The sequence below is a fragment of the Colobus angolensis genome, unplaced genomic scaffold (genome assembly GCF_000951035.1).
Source record: "Colobus angolensis palliatus isolate OR3802 unplaced genomic scaffold, Cang.pa_1.0 Scaffold220, whole genome shotgun sequence".
Lineage (NCBI taxonomy): Eukaryota > Metazoa > Chordata > Mammalia > Primates > Cercopithecidae > Colobus > Colobus angolensis.
The window spans coordinates 2,597,961-2,614,596 of record NW_012115378.1 but is presented as its reverse complement, the minus strand read 5'-3'; the positions used below and the strand labels follow the sequence as shown (position 1 = coordinate 2,614,596).

General features: G+C 41.6%; 1 protein-coding gene and 1 long non-coding RNA gene across 4 annotated transcripts in view; one reads left to right on the top strand and one right to left on the bottom strand.

Annotated features, from left to right (window-relative positions):
- Positions 1-317: 317 nt before the first annotated feature.
- Positions 318-16,636, bottom strand: part of ZSCAN30 (zinc finger and SCAN domain containing 30) — a 35,212-nt gene continuing 18,893 nt past the window's right edge. For 2 of the 3 annotated variants that reach the window (XM_011943689.1, XM_011943688.1), the window contains exons 2-4: positions 12,335-12,845; positions 11,907-12,045; positions 318-3,651 (exon numbers count right to left, since the gene is read on the bottom strand). In XM_011943689.1, coding sequence (XP_011799079.1) covers positions 2,720-3,651; positions 11,907-12,045; positions 12,335-12,742 — 1,479 coding nt within the window. In that variant the 5' untranslated portion in view covers positions 12,743-12,845 and the 3' untranslated portion in view covers positions 318-2,719. The remainder of the gene's footprint in view (positions 3,652-11,906; positions 12,046-12,334; positions 12,846-16,636) is intronic. The other variant, XM_011943690.1, reaches the window with a different exon arrangement.
- On the top strand, positions 3,382-6,866 carry LOC105512987. Its single transcript, XR_001001934.1, has 2 exons — positions 3,382-3,672; positions 6,361-6,866. It is a non-coding gene; the product is annotated as an uncharacterized LOC105512987 (long non-coding RNA).

Here is a 16,636-nt window from a genome sequence, read left to right as displayed (position 1 = left end):
TGAGCACCTTGTGACCCCCACTCCCGCCCGCCACAGAACCCCCCTTTCACTGTAATTTTCCTTTACCTACCCAAATCCTATAAGACGGCCCTACCCTTATCTCCCTTCGCTGACTCTCTTTTTGGACTCAGCCCGCCTGCACCCAGGTGAAATAAACAGCCATGTTGCTCACACAAAGCCTGGTTGGTGGTCTCTTCACACGGACGCACATGACAACCAACTCCCTGTCTTCTTCCCACAACCTCTTCCCCATCGTCCTAGCATTATCTCTGTTCATATGATTGTGTTACCTATTCCTGATGAATAATTTCAAAGCAAACTTTTAAAACTCAACTTTTATTACAATACATCTTGCATTACATTCTAATAATAAACGGCTGAAATATATACTCAAAGTATAAATTTTGAAATTAGTTACCAAAAATCATTTACTAAACAATAGTTTTACTAAAAAATACTAGGATTGGGAAAAATAAACACTAATAGAAAGTACTCCAAAATGTTAACGTTTCTATGGGCAATGGGATTGGGGGTGATTTACAGTTTCTCATTTTCTGTATTACCAACACTTAAAACAATTCACAATCAGGAGAAAAACCTATTAAATGATATTTAAAACATTAAATCTGATTGTCACCTATAGAAAAAGGCAACTCACTATCCATTTGAAGGATCCCTTTAGACTTCTGATCGACCTCATTTGATAACTGCACAACCTCTAGACACAAAGAGGCTGAATTGTCCCCCCAATTTCACCTCCCCTATTACGCACAACGGCAGTGATATAGTTTGGCTCTGTGTCCCCACCCAAATCGCCAATTGTAATCCCCAGGTGTTGAGGGAAGGTCCTGGAGGGAGGTGATTGGATCATGGGGGCAGATTTCCCCCTTGCTGTTCTCATGATAGTGAGTGAATTCTTATGAGATCTGGTTGTTTGATAAGTGCCTGGCATTTCCCCTGCACTCTCTCTCTCCACCTTGTGAAGAAGGTGCCTGCTTCCCCTTCGCCTTCCACCATGATTTAAGTGTCCTGAGGCCTCCCCAGCCCTACAGAACTGTGAGTCAATTAAACCTCTTTTGTTTATAAATTACCCAGTCTCGGGTAGTATCTTTATAGCACTGTGAAAATGGACTAATACAAGCAGTGATCACCAATTCTTTTTTAGAAATGGCATTATCTAGAAGGATATCTTAGAAGAGGAATCAAACTTTCTCTTAGGTATTAATTGCCCTCAGCCACTGTGGGTTAATTAAAACTGCCAAAATAAAAATTAACAGAGAGAGTTACAGGCAGAGGTTATAGCCCATACAATGGCATGAAGATAAGATAGGATCTGGAGACACCCCTTCATCAGGACTCTTCTGTCAAGCAGGAATTAGCTGTCACAAAGCCTGGCTCAGAATCCCCATGTGTTGGTTTCGCTCTTCCTACTTAATAATCACTGAGTTAGGGAGCCTATCCTAGACCCAGAATGACCTATGAGACCCTGAAATGCTCAGAATTAATGTGGTGAAAGACTCTGGTGCATCTTATGGGAAAAGGTATATATACACACAGGGAAAGAATGCATATCAGACACTAGAGAGACAGTGGGGACTAGAGTGTTTGTGTCCCATGGCTCTGGGATTCGGGAAGTGGGAAGCATAAAGGAACGCAGTGATCTGCCTTTCCAGGCTCCACTATTTCCCATTCCCTGCCCCCTCCCCTCCTTACCAGGCTTGCAGACCCTGAGCTGTTATACTTGAGGGCAATAAATATTTGTTGAATTACTCCCTCAGATTCCTTTTTTAAAAAATTAGGTCTATGACAATTTCTGCAGTAGAGAAGAGTCTTGATGGAGTGTCTCCAGATCCTGTTCTTCTCTTCTCCCCTGCCCTTGCTACCTTCTACCCACCTTTACATCTAACTGAGATACCATCATATCCAGGAAGTCTTCAGTGACTGATTCTCATGACCAGGTGTAGGTATCCCTGCCATGTACTTTGATGGAAACCCACATTTTTCCTACCAAAGTACTTACCACACTTTACTGTAATTACTGTTTAGTATATATGCATGTCCTATTAGCCCTTAACTCTGGGAGGGCAATGACCATGTCTACCTCAATGCCTAGCACATAGCAGGTGCTCAATAAACAAGTAGACCTGAATTAACCTCAGCAGGAAGCTCAAGATTGAGAACTGGCAAGGGGACAGAATGAGGCACCATTCCTCGGGTACTATTTAACTGCCTCAGACACTATTTAATCGCATAATTCAGTATTTTCACAACCTCTTAATTCAACATTTCAGATAGCTGAGTAACTCTCAACACATGCCTCCACCTGCCAAAATACAAATGCTCTTGCCAGGCACATTTGCCATCTTATAAGAAGCTCTTTCAGGATCTCTGCCCCAATCCTGGCATTACTGTTAAGGTGCCCAACAGAAATTATATCTGAGGTGGCAGAGAGCGAAGGGGATATTGATGAGTCTCATCCAGAAATGGGTCAGGCATTTCAAGGAAATATCTACCATTCTTTTTGGAGAAGACTTGGGTAAAATTTTTCTTCCATTTACACTTCAATAATCATAACAAACATCTTTGTGTGGATGTCTTCTTATAGTACCAAACTGGGCTGAAAGGACAGAAGTCCTGCCCTCAGGAAACTTCTCTGTGGAGTCTCACCCCTACAGTGAACTCCTTGCATTTCACAATTGTACAACTCTTACCCACAGAGTTAAACTCTGGTGTGTGTTCTCTGATGCTGCATAAGGCCTGACCTATGCCTAAATGTTTTTCTACATTCACTACATTCATAAGGCTTCTCTCCAGTGTGAATTCTCTGGTGCTGGGTGAGGGCTGAGCTCTGATTGAAGGATTTTCCACATTCATTACATTCATAAGGTTTCTCTCCAGTGTGAATTCTTTGATGTTCAATAAGGATAGAGCTCCTACCAAAAGCCTTACCACACTCAATACATTCATAGCCTTTATCTCCAGTGTGAATTTTCTTATGCTGAATAAGGGCTGAGCTCCGGCTGAAGGCTTTCCCACATTCTCCACATTCATAAGGCTTCTCTCCAGTGTGGATTCTCCGATGCCTGATGAGCTCTGAACTGCCCCTGAAGGCTTTTCCACATTCACAACATTCATAGGGTTTTTCACCACTATGAATTCTCTGATGTCTAACAAGGTCTGAGCTCAAACTGAAGGCTTTGCCACATTCTTTACATGCATAAGGTCTCTCTCCAGTATGAACTCTCTGATGTCTAATCAGCTTTGAGCTCTGGCAAAAGGCCTTCCCACAGTCAAAGCACTCATAGAGCTTTTCCCCAGTGTGAACTCTCTGTTGTGTAACATCATTTGTATTCATACTGAAACTTCCTTCACTCTCATGAGATTCAAGGACACTGTGTTCTGTGGGGATTCTTCTGTTGAAGGTTGCCAGACTGATATGTCTGTCCTGGGAAGGAAGCTCACTGATTTTGTTCCCTGCAGCATTTCCCTTTTGCTTCTTAGAGTTGTCCAGACCTCCCAAAGCTTCTTCAGCTATCTGTTCGGAAGGTGTTTTTCCAGGAAGTTTTCCTGAAGATATCATGGCAGCTGAGGCTACACATTCAACAATTTCTTGCTTTGCCATCAACACTTTGCCAGCCACCATCTTGCTATCTAAAAATGTGAATAGAAAGTGCAAGTATCATTTATTTCCCATGACAGAAGAAAGGAAACTGTCGAAGCAGGAACACAAAATAAACCCAATGAAATAGGTATTTACCTGCTAGAAAACAGTTCTCAAAACTAGATTCCCAATCTAGAATTCAGAGAAGGGACCTAGGGTAGCAAAATATGACACCCTCAGAGAGTAAGGTACACAAATAAATGAATTAGTATTGGAGAAGAGGGATGGTGAACAAAGAAATACATTAGAGGGAATGGTGACAAACAGGAATATGGATGATAAACCAGGAAGCTGGGAGACAGTCTTGGGTTAGAGAAGATACATTTTTAGGTAATGAGATAATCGGAAAAAAAATTAAAAGGAATGATCAGGATAAAGAAAGATATCTAAGAGTCTTAAATCTGTGGTGTTCTAGCAACATAGGAGAGCAGAAGATATGATTAGGAAATGCTTTGGGAGTTAGCACTGAACAGAGGTAGGTGAGCAGGAACTAGAAAGCATTAAGGTGATTTCAGATTCTGATAGGTTCCAAATGAATCAAATAATTATAAGCAAACGGAGTAAGACACAGACCCAGAGAAAAGAAATACAGGTTCCTGACTCATTCTTAGGTCAGGTGGGAAATTTTTACCATTAAAAAAAATTTTCACCTAAACCATCCATGGGATACAAAAGAATCTTATAGTTTTACTTTTTAAAATGTGTAAGTGTCAAAGAAGGGGATGGAGACAACTCCTTCCTTGAGCATTTATACATAAAAACATGACTGCAATATAAAGTGGCAATATAATTGTGTAGGGACAAAATTAAGGGCAATGAAAATTAGAAAAGCAATGTAACTTATGGTATTTAAATATATCTTCAAATTCTATAACTACATGAAGTCAAATTATGAGACCAGAGAAAAACTTTGCCCTCAGATGTATACATCAGGAAGACATCAAGATTTTTATTTGTTCAACTATACATTTATTATTATATTTAAAAAATTGGAATAAATAACTAGAGTAATTCTTAGAAAAGACAAATAGAGATTACAAGTAGAGGCTGGGCACGGTGGCTCACACCTGTAATCCCAGTACTTTTGGAGCCTGAGGCAGGCAGATCACTTGAGGCCAGGGGAGTTCAAAACCAACCTGGCCAACATGGCAAAACCCTGTCTCTACTAAAAATATAAAAAATTAGCCAGGTATGGTGGTGCACGCCTGTAACCCAGCTACTTGGGAGGCTGAGGCATGAAAATCACTTGAACCAGGGACGTGGAGGTTGCAGTGAACCAAGATCACACCACTGCACGACAGAACAAGACTGTCTCAAAAAGAAAACAAAAAAAAAGACTACAATAAGAAATGGTCACTTGATTATTTAGAAATACTTGCATAGAGATAACCCAATTAATATCACCCAAGAATGAAAACTAATTCGTAATCAGGTCCAAGTCTGGAGGCTGGAGGGTGGGGTACAGATTTACAGGAGGCTGTTTGGAGGAGAAATAAGGCATAGGTATCTCTGTTAGAAGAGCTTTTCTGTTTTTGTTTTTGTTGTTGTTGTTTGTTTGTTTTTGAAACCAAGTCTTGCTCTGTCACTCAGGCTGGAGTTCAGTGGTACAATTATCAGTCACTGCAGCCTTGAAATCCTGGACTCAAGGGGTCCTCCCACCTCAGTCTCCCCAGTAACTAAGAGTACAGGTGCGCATCATTGCATACAGTTAATTTTTAAATTTTTTTTATAGACACGGGGTCTTGCCATGTTGCCCAGACTGGTCTTGAACTCCTGGGCTCAAGCAGTCCTCCTGCCTCAGCCTCCCAAATTGCTGGGACTACAGGCATGAGCCCCTACACCCAGCTAGCTTTTCTGTTTAACACACCTCCTGTTTTTCCTACTTGTTCTCTGCAGTGGCTCCTCAGTGAGTTCTGCCAGCTCAGTAGTTCAGTGAGCAATTCCATCCCGTTTAGTTTAAAATCCTTTTAACTAGGGATGTGGCCTTCAGTTGCATATTGACAAGTATGCTTTTAGCCTTAATGCTATGTCAATGATGCTCCACTGCCCACCCCGTTCCCCTTTACCAATATGATGCCTCCTTCCCTCAGCCACTGTGAATATTGGCTCCTCCAATGATCTGAATGTCTGTGTCTCCCCAAAATTCATATGTTGAAGTCCTAACCCCCAAGGTGATAGTATTAGGAAGTGCGGCCATTTGGAAGGTGACTAGGTCATGAGGGCTTAGTGACCTTATAAAATAGGCCATAGGGTGCTCATTTGCCCCTTCCACCACGTGAGGACACAGTGAAAAGGTGCCATCCATGAGAAAGTGGGACCTCACCAAATACCAAATCTGCTAGCATCTTGAACTTCTCAGCCTCCAGAACTGTGAGAAGTAAATCCATGTTGTTTACAAGCTACTCAGTTGATAGTATTTTGTTATAGCAGTCCTAACTGATTAAGACAGTTCCTAACTATACAGAGGTGCCTCCTTCTGTGGAGAATTACCATGGCTGATGAGAGCCACTTGGCCCAGGAGGTAACTTCCACCCTCATTGCCCCATCTCTGCCTCAAGAAGAGACAACTCTGCAGTGCAATTATGCTTCCGCGGCCCATGAAATGCTCCAAGAATTAGACCGAGGCTAGACTGTAACTGAGACCACATCATTGCTTGCTCTTTTCCCTTCCTAATCCTGCTTTTCTCCCTCTGTTACAGATTTTTCCTGAAGAACACATCCTCAATAAATCACCTGCACCCAAATCTCCATCTCAGGCTCTACTTCTGGCAAGGCATACTACGAGGCTAGTGAAGCACCTACAAGAAACTTATAACTCAAGGTTGTAAAAATGGCATGGTGACTCTTACAATCATATCACAGTGGGACCCTCCAGCAATTTAACCCTCATGACCTAGGTGAAAGCTGTAAAAGGATCCACATTAATTCTTCAGAGGCAGGGCTAAGACATTCAAGACTGAAAAGAGACTAGCATAAGTAGACTTAACAGGAACCCAGTCAAGGCCATTCATGGCCATGGGACCATGCATAAATGGACAATGAGTAAATTTCTCTAAGTCCAAGGACATCGGAAAGATAGAACCACTATTACTGATAAGGTGACTGAATCAACAACATACTGCCATTATGAAGTAATAAGCAAATAAAAAGTTAAAAAATGTAACAGATAACAGTTGGAGGGTGAATATATTTTAAATCAATCAGATCCTCATTAGAGTATTTTGTCTTGATCCCAAAACTTCAGATGAATGTGGAGAAACTGAAGTATGTACAGAGAAAAATGGCAAGATATCCAGACAAACAAAACACAAATGGGATCAGAGGGAGTGAGAGGCTTAGTTAAAACACGGTCAGGGGGCTGCGCATGGTGGCTCATGCCTGTAATCCCAGCACTTTGGGAGGCCAAGGCGGGTGAATAACAAGGTCAGGAGTTCGAGAACAGTCTGACCAATATGGTGAAACCCCGTCTCTACTAAAAATACAAAAATTAGCCAGGCATGGTGGCGGGCACCTGCAGTCCCAGCTACTAGGGAGGCTGAGGCCAGAGAATCGCCTGAACCGAGGAGGTGGAGGTTGCAGTGGGCCGAGATTGCGCCACTGCACTCTAGCCTGGATGACAGAGCAAGACTCCGTCTCAAAAAAGAAAAAAAAGGTCAAAGTGCAGTGTGCTGACTGCATTCAAGTACAGATTGTGTTTTATGAGGACTCTGTAAACTAAAGAAAGTGGATTATGAACAAATTAAAGCTGGGAGTATTTCATATGGACATAAGAACTTCAATATAGTATGTTTGCTAGGGCTTCCATAACAAAATACCACAGAATGGGTGGTAAACAATAGAAATCTCTTTTTTCACAATTATAGAGGCTAGAAGTCCAAGATCAATGTGTCAGCAGGTTTGGTTTCTTCTCTCTCCTTGGCTTGCAGATGATGACCACCTTCTTCTTTTCTTTTTGTTGTTGAGACAGTTTCACTCTGTCACCCAGGTTGGAGTGCAGTGGCGCAATCTCAGCTCACTGTAACCTCCACCTTCCAGGCTCAGGTGATCCTCCTGTCTCAGCCTCCCAAGTAGCTGGGACTATAGGCATGCACCACCATGCCCAGCTAATTTTTGTGTTTTTAACAAAGACAGGGTTTCACAGTGGTCTCAAAACTCCTGACTTCAAGTAATCCGCCTGCCTCAACCTCCTGAAGTGCTGGGATCACAGGCATAAGCCACTGCACCTGGTCACAGTTGGCCACTTTCTTGCTAGGTCCTCACAAGATCATCCCTTGATCTGTGTTGTGTCCTAATCTCCTCTTCTTTTAAGGACATCAATTATTTTGGATTAAGGCCAACCCTAATGACTCCATTTTAACCTTTATAAAGGCCCTATCTCTAAAAAAATGCAATCATACTCTAAGGTTCTGGCTGGGGGTTAGAGCTTCAACATATGAATTTTGGAGGGACACAACTCATCCCATAACAAATACCAATATGAAAAAGCCCAAGAAGCACTTACCACAGTCTCTGTTCCTTAAGATCTTAAAAAAAGAAGGTAAAAATAATCTACCTAAATGGTTTTGACATTTACCTGATTTAAGGCAGGGGACTTGATAAGATGAATTTTCTGTTTTAAAAATTTAAGTTCCGGGATACATGTGCAGGATGTGCAGGTTTGTTACATAGGTAAACATGTGCCATGGTGGTTCGCTGCACCTATCAACCCATTACCTAGGTATTAAGCCCCACATGCATTAGATATTTATCCTGATGCTTTCTCTCCCACCCCCCAGGCCCCAGTGTGTGTTGTTCCCCTCCCGGTTTCCATGTGTTCTCATTGTTCAGCTCCCACTTATAAGTGAGAACACGTGGTGTTTGGTTTTCTGTTCCTGTGTTAGTTTGCTGAGGATAATGGCTTCAGGCTCCATCTATGTCCCTGCAAAGGACATGATCTCATTCCTGTTTATGGCTGCACAGTATTCAATGGTGTATACATACCACATTTTCTTTATCTAGTCTATCACTGGTGGGCATATGAGTTGATTCCATGTCTTTGCTATTGTGAGTAGTGCTGCAATGAACATACGTATGCATGTATCTTTATAATAGGATAATTTATATTCCTTTGAGTATATACCCAGTAATGGGATTGCTGGGTCAAATGGTATTTCTGGTTCTAGGTCTTTGAGGAATTGCCACACTGTCTTCCACAATGGTTGAACTAATTTATATTCCCACCAACACTGTAAAAGTGTTCCTACTTCTCCACAGCATTGCCAGCATCTGTTGTTTCTTGACTTAATAATCGCCATTCTGACTGCTGTGAGATTGTTTCTCATTGTGGTCTTGATTTGCATTTCTCTAATGATCAGTGATGTTGAGCTATGTTTTATATTTTTTGGTGTATAAATGTCTTCTTTTGAGGTCTCTGTTCATGTCCTTTGCCCACTTTTTAATGGGGTTTTTTCTTGTAAATTTGTTTAAGTTTCTTATAGATCCTGGATATTAGACCTTTGTCAGATGGACAGATTGCAAAAATTTTCTCCCATTCATAGGTTGTCTCTTCACTTTGATAATAGTTTCTTTTGTTGTGCAGAAGCTCTTTAGTATAATTACATCCCATTTGTCAATTTTTGCTTCTGTTGCAATTGCTTTTGACATTTTCAATCATGAAATCTTTGCCCATGCCTATGTCCTGAATGGTATTGCCTAGATTTTTTTTCTAGGGATTTTATAGTTTTGGGTTTTACGTTTAAGTCTTTAGTCCATGTTAATTTTTCTATAAGGTGTTAAGGAGGGATCCAGTTTCAATTTTCTGCATATGGCTAGCCGGTTTTCCCAGCACCATTTATCAAATAGGTAATCCTTTCCCCATTGCTTGTTTTTGTCAGGTTTGTCAAATATCAAATGGTTGTAGATGTGCTGTCTTATTTCTCAGACCTCTATTCTGTTCCATTGGTCTATGTGTCTGTTTTTGTACCAGTACCATGCTGTTTGGGTTATAGTAGCCTTGTAGTGCCGATTGAAGGCAGGTGGCATGATGCCTCCAGTTTTGTTCCTTTTGCTTAGGGTTGTCTTGGCTATAAGGGCTCTTTTTTGTTCCATATGAATTTTAAAGTATTTTTTTTTTCTAATTCTGTGAAGAATGTCAATGGTAGTTTAATGGGAATAGCATTGAATCTATAAATAACTTTGGGCAGGCAGTATGGCCATTTTCATGATATTGATTCTTCCTATCCATGAGCATGGAATGTTTCTCCATTTGTGTCCTCTCTGATCTCCTTGAGCAGCAGTCTGTAGTTCTTCTTGAAGAGGCCCTTCACTTCCCTTGTTAGTTGTATTCCTAGGTATTTTATTCTCTTTGTAGCAATTGTGAATGGAAGTTAATCATGATTTGGCTCTCTGGTTATCTATTGTTGTACAGGTGTGCAGTACGGACATAGAGATATAGGAATATCTGTATATAAGAATGCTTGTGATTTCTGCACATTAATTTTGTATCCTGAGACTTTGCTGCAATTGCTTCTTGGTTTAAGAAGCTTTGGGGCTGAGATGATAGGGTTTTCTAGACATCGGATCATGTCATCTGCAAACAGAGACAGCTTGATTTCCTCGAGATGAATTTTCAAAACCCGTTTTAATGTAGCACCTGCTTGGTGCAGAAGATACTTAAGAGGGCCTGCTTGGCTAATGGTAGTATCAGGGTATGATGCCTGGGGAAGGTTGGGAGGGAGTTTCCCAGAAGAATTCAATGGATGGATGGTATGTATGGATTCCTTTGGTGAACCACTGAGGTCCAGTGTCTGGCCCTTGGGCTTATGTCCTCATACACCTAATTATATCATCATACAAAAAATAGATTTATCTCTTGGGGTAGACTCTTATTAACTAAGCCCGTGAAACTCAGTAATAAAAAAAGAATGAGAATTAATGGGTAATGTAACCATCACATGGACCAGACTGAACAAATGCATTTTCTTATTACAGCTAAGCTTCATGGGATTAATAAGATTGCTTGGTGAAGACGAAATCAGAAGGGTAGTCAGATATAACAAAAGATTAATGAGAACAAGATGGTATGCCTGATATATCTGCTGCCCATAAGGATGATTTTGCCAATAACATAATCAAAGTCCTTTCAGTTCTAATCCCTGGCATCTGTGACAGCTATCAATTTATTGCCTCAGTTTCAAATCTACCCTTCATTGCCCTGTCTGTGATACTGGAATATTTGCCAGCTGGCATGATGTGAGCTCTATCAATAGAGGGGGTTGCAGAGGAACTGGAAGAAAGGGCTTTTCTTCCTGTTTCTGGCATGTTCTTTGTGTTTGTTTCTGTAGCACATGGGACACCCAGCAGTGCACACCCCAGTGAGTTCCAAAGGCCCCATCCCTATGGGTAGCTTCCCAGCAAGTTCTGTACCAGGTCAGCTCCCCATGGGGAGCTTCTATCACTGCAGAGTGTGACTCCTTAGTGAGTTCCGCTAGCTCAGCACTGCAGTAGCATCTCCATTCAGTGGGCTGTGGCTGTGCCATCTCCAACAAGTCCTGGATCTCAGACCTGGCAGGAAAGGGGAAGTTGTGGCACCCTCCTGCAGATTGGTTCTTACCTTGGATGTTCTGCCTCAGCCCTAGAGACACTCTATATCTGTTATTCCTGTATTCTTTTGAGTTTGACTTTTTGTTATAACACTTAGTAGTTAACAATTCTTAATATTAAACTTTCCCTGTTTAAGTGATTATGTGGTTTCTATTACTGATATAGTATTCATCTCCATCTTAGGGACTGTCTTGCCAATGAAACCAAAATTAAATAACAGAATACTGAGCTTTGAATATTATGGATATTTAGCCAGGCATGGTGGTGTACAACTGTAGTCCTAGCTACACTGGAGGCTGAGGCAGGAGGATCACTTGAACCCAGGGGTTCAAGGCTGCTGCAGTGAGCTGTGGTTGTACCACTGCACTCCAGCCTGGGTGATAGAGTGAGATCCCACCTTAAAAAAAAAAAGAAAAAGAAAAAGAAAAAAAAATGTTGGGTATTAGAGAATTTTACTAAAGACTTTAATTCTTAACCCAAAGTTATAAATGATACTGGAATTTCAGATTCTAGGCAGAGCCTAAGGAAGAATATTTCTAGGCAAAGAAGGCTTTCTACAATACTTAGTGATAGCCACAAGTGGCTGTCATTAAGAAAATGAACCGTGCCACAGATGATAGCTCTCACCTCCATCATCAACCCCAAATGGACTGGGGCTTCTCACCTCTCTCCTGGAAAGCCTGGGACTCCTGAGTCTCACTCTTGAACTGGTTCTCTAAGGGCTGCACCGGGCTATTCAGAGACTTCACTGCTCCTGTGGATGTCATTTCCTGCCGGAACATTTCTTGGTCATGAGTTGTGTCCTAGGAGTAATCAAGTACCAGCACTATCATTCTGAGCATACACAAGCAGAAAACTCCTAGATCAACAGTGCAGGACAGGAAGAATCAAAAACGCATTCAAATGATTAGAGAGAAAAAAACAGGACTTAAGAGCCCTAGTGACTTGAACCCAATGAGTGAATAATTAATAACCCAAAAGAAAGAAACTGTATAATTCTCTGAGAGCTGAGTCAATGCCCCAGTCATAATTATGGCTTCCCCATTAACTTACAATAGATCAAACAAACAAACAAAAATGTCTACTTCTTACCTGTTGCCTTGGCTCCTCCAGTTCTTTTTCCAGCTCCTCCAGCATAGTCACGGCTTCCTCTCCATTCTCTGGCCGATGCTCTCGCACCCAAGCTTGCAGCTCCTCAGGAAGGATGGCCAGGAACTGCTCCAACACCAGCAGCTCCAGGATCTGCTCCTTGGAGTACACCTCCGGCCTTAACCACTGACAGCAAAGCTCTCGCAGCCGGCTCAGAGCCTCCCGAGGGCCAGTGGAGTCAGAGTAACTAAACTGCCTGAACTTCTGCCGGAATACCTCTTGGCTCCAGGGGTTTCCCTCAAGGCCAAAGTCCTGGCCCAAAACATAATTTTCTTCTTCAACCTTGACAATTAGAAGTCCTTCCTGTTCTTCCGGAGCATGGTAGGCCAAGACTGTGGCCTCTCCTGACATTCTGGGCAGAGACAGTCTGAAAAGGCTGCCCAGGTGAGGCAGGGAGGAGATGGAGATTTGCGTCTGAGAGATTCCTTCTGAATTCCAACTCCTCAGGATGCTCCTGAGGGTAGACAATGGTCATGTTACACAGGGAAAATAGGTACTTGGAATATAAACACAGGTTTTTGAAGGCCAGTTGCCAGGGAGCATAGTGTTATAAAGAAAACTGATTAACAGGGCACTTCCACATAAATGATACATTTATAGATGACTCAGGATTTTTTCAGGATATGAAAGAAAAATGTTAGTATGGCCAAAATCAATTTGGCCTTTACTAACACTATTAGGAACAACATTAGGGATAATAAAATAGTGCTTATAGATTATAGAAAGCAAGAAGAACACTACATCTCAAAAATAACCACCATTTTATTAAGTTACATCTTAAAATAACCACATCTCAAAAATGGTTACATCTCAAAAATAACCACCATTTTATTAAGCACTAGCTGCTTAATTTTATATGCTTTTCCTAACATAACATAAATTTTATATGCTTTTCCTAACAACTCTATAAGGACAATCAAAATTATGCCCATTTTCCTAATGAGGCTACTGAGTCATAAGTTGACCAAAGACAGCCAGCCAGTGAGCAGCAGAAGTGGGCTCTGCAACCAAAGTTTTTAGCTCTTTCTATTATGCTATGGGGCATCCCAAAAGAAGGGAACTCACACTTAATAAACACCTACTATGGGCCAAGCACTTTATAAATATTATTTTACTGGAGCTTGACAGTAACACCATGAGGTATTATCACCTCAATTTTACAAATGAGGAAACCAAGGTTCTTAAAAGCCAAGTTTTGTCCAAGACTACAAACTGGTAAATAGCAAAATCAAGACATGAACCCAGGTTGCTCAACTCTACAGTACTTGCTCTTTTTACTTCTTTTTATTACAGAATGGGTTGATGCCCAGGACAATCTTGGTTGATACTAAATTAGAAATGACGGCAAAAATGTTAGGAAGGGATCATGGAGAATGGGCAAGGTGAATGTAGAAACAAGGAAAAATTATTCTTGACTTTTAAATCACAAGGTTCTGAAACAGTACAAAGAAAAATGTATTATTTCAACAAACACTTCAGCATTTACTGTGTGCTAGATAGTGTACTAAAGAACAGTCTCAGAATTAAAAGACCTGTTCCAAAGGACTCTTGGTTTATTATGGGAAAACACCAGGTAAACACAGTGATAAATCCAACGATGGAGCAAAGTAGGCAAGGTAGCAAAAGGGAAAGATGACTGACCAAGACCAAGGAGAGAGGGATGGGAAGAGCTAGAAAGAGCTGCCTGGAGGAGACATCTCCCAGAGTTTGAGTGAGCTGAGTGAGATGGAGAGGAAGGTCACTCAGGCAAAGAGAAAACAAGTATGAGAGAATGTGGCCCACTGAGGAAATTGAAGATAGTTTGGGGAGACCAGACTAATGGTTGTCACTTCTGACTATGGCTCAAAATCAGCCATGAATCATGAACCCCAAAGCAGACTTCCTGAGTCAGAATCTCCATGGGTCAGGGTGCTGCGCCAGACCCTGTGGTATAGTTAATGAATGGTGAGAGAGGAGGTCTGAGAGGTTGTACTACAGAGTTTGCATTTGATACTCATGGCCACAGTGATGGCTGGAAGGTCTGTGTGCTCACCCAGAGAGTGGTGTGGAGAAGACATGGGAAGGTGTTTGTTGCAACCATTCAGGAGACAGACAGTGAGAGACTGAGCCCTGGGAGGCAAAAGACAAAAAGATGGGAGATTTGACAGGACTTGACACACTGTACAAGGGTTTGGAAGAGAGAGGGGTCAAGGACTCAAGTTTGTGGCTGGCCCTTGTGACTAAAGGATGATGGTGCTATTTGCTAAGCTATTCATTAAGAAAGTTAGGTCTGAGACGCCTACAAAGCAGCATCTCCTAAGCTGTGCTTTGCCAGATATTAATAGATTTTTCATACACATCTAAACACAAGAAACCTGGGGATACTTCTCCTCTTAATTTTTTAGTGTAAAATACTAGAGACCAAGCGCAGTGGCTCATGCCTGTAATCCCAGCATTTTGGGAGGCCAAAGGCAGGAGAATCACTTGAGTCCAAAAGTTTGAGACCAGCCTGGGCAACATAGTAAGATCCCATCCCCACAAAACATTTAAAAATTAGCCAGGTGTAGTGGCATTCACCTGTGGTCCCAGCTACTCAGGAGGCTGAGTTGGGAGGACTGCTTGAGACTGGGAGGTCGAGGCTACAGTGAGCATGATTGCTTTACTGAACTCCAGCCTACGTGACAGAGTGAGACCCCATCGCTATTAAAAAAAAAAAAAAAAAAAACTACACACATTTTTTTAGTTCTTATTATGTGACAATAGACATTTTAAAAATTTCATATCTTACTCTGAGCAGGGTAATAGGAAAATAAAAATTTTTTAATGAAATTTTGTGACAACCAATGCATTGTCAGATCTGTGCATGGATGTGTACATAGCATTTCTCAAGAGCTACATCACATTAATGTATGTTCTTCAGTTAGTGACCATTAGTCTATGTTATGTGCCTTGCCTTTTAAATTCAATATGTTGTATTATTCAATTTTATTGTAAATATTATGCCTCACCAACTAGTTCTCCATGGGTATGTGGCTGAGGGAGATCTTGGTCATAAAGACTTGACCTCTGCTCCTTCCCTATCTCCTTCAGAGGTCCAGCCTCCACTACATCAGTCCATCAGGTGAGCCGTAAGTCCTCTACTGTCACTCTCTACTTTCCTCCTAGGCCACCTCATTCTAACCTTCGGTTACCATCCAGTCTAGACCTCCTATCTGAACTCCTGACCTATTACCCACGGTTCTTCACTCCCACCATAACTACTCTTGAATTTCTCAAAAGGACCTCAAACTCAGCACATGCATAACCAACTCGTGATTCTTCCCATCCTAAACCTACTCCTCTGCCAGGGGTCCCTCTCAAGAAGCAGGAACATCCATTTGGCTGCATAGCCAGAAACGTGGAAGTATCCCTAACATGGTCCTTTCCCCCACCTCCTTCCTTCCTTTAAATCCTGTTGATTTTACTTTCTCTTCAAGAATCTGCTCTTCCCCATCTTGCAACCATCTTCATCCCAGCAACTATCCTATCACACTGCGCAAGAACTCACCAACTGGCTCCCCACATTCACTCAGTCCCCATCAGTCTGTTATCTACATTGTAACCACAGTGATCTTTACAGATTGTAAATCTGATCACATTCTTCTGACCAGTTTTTTTAAAAGTAAAAACAAAAACCTTCTAGCCAACGTGAGCTTAGGTACAGCTCTTCCCTTTGGGAGAAAGTCAGTCCCCAGTGCTAGTCCAAGCAATCCAGAAGGAAACTCTAGGGTACTTTTGGACAATCCTGACTGTAGCAGCATCACTGCTATTATAATGTATCTGCATTATAATGTAACAGATACTATAATGTATCTGTTTGCTTAATTGTAATAGAAAACGCTGAGGCTTCATTACAGAGTCAGGCCCTGTCTACCTGCTTTAAGTGTCTTATTTCATCTTCAGAGCACTCTATGGTGTAAGTTCAACTGTTCAGTTGAAGACGAGAAGTTATGTAATTTGTTCCAGGTCATGTAGCTTATAAGTGACGTAGTCTGGACTGTTTAGAAACCAAATAATCTGACTCCAGAGTCCTTACTTAGACGCCTACTCTGCTAAAATGCCTTTTCACATCTGGACTCCCCACCAAATCAAAGAGCCCTTCAGAAGAGGGCCTTTGTTTTTCTCACATTTGATATTTGAGTGCCTATTTGTGCAGGTATTTGTGCCAGGTGCTGACCAAAGAGTTACGAACAAGACAGCGTCTTTGCCATTACAGAACTTAAAAAT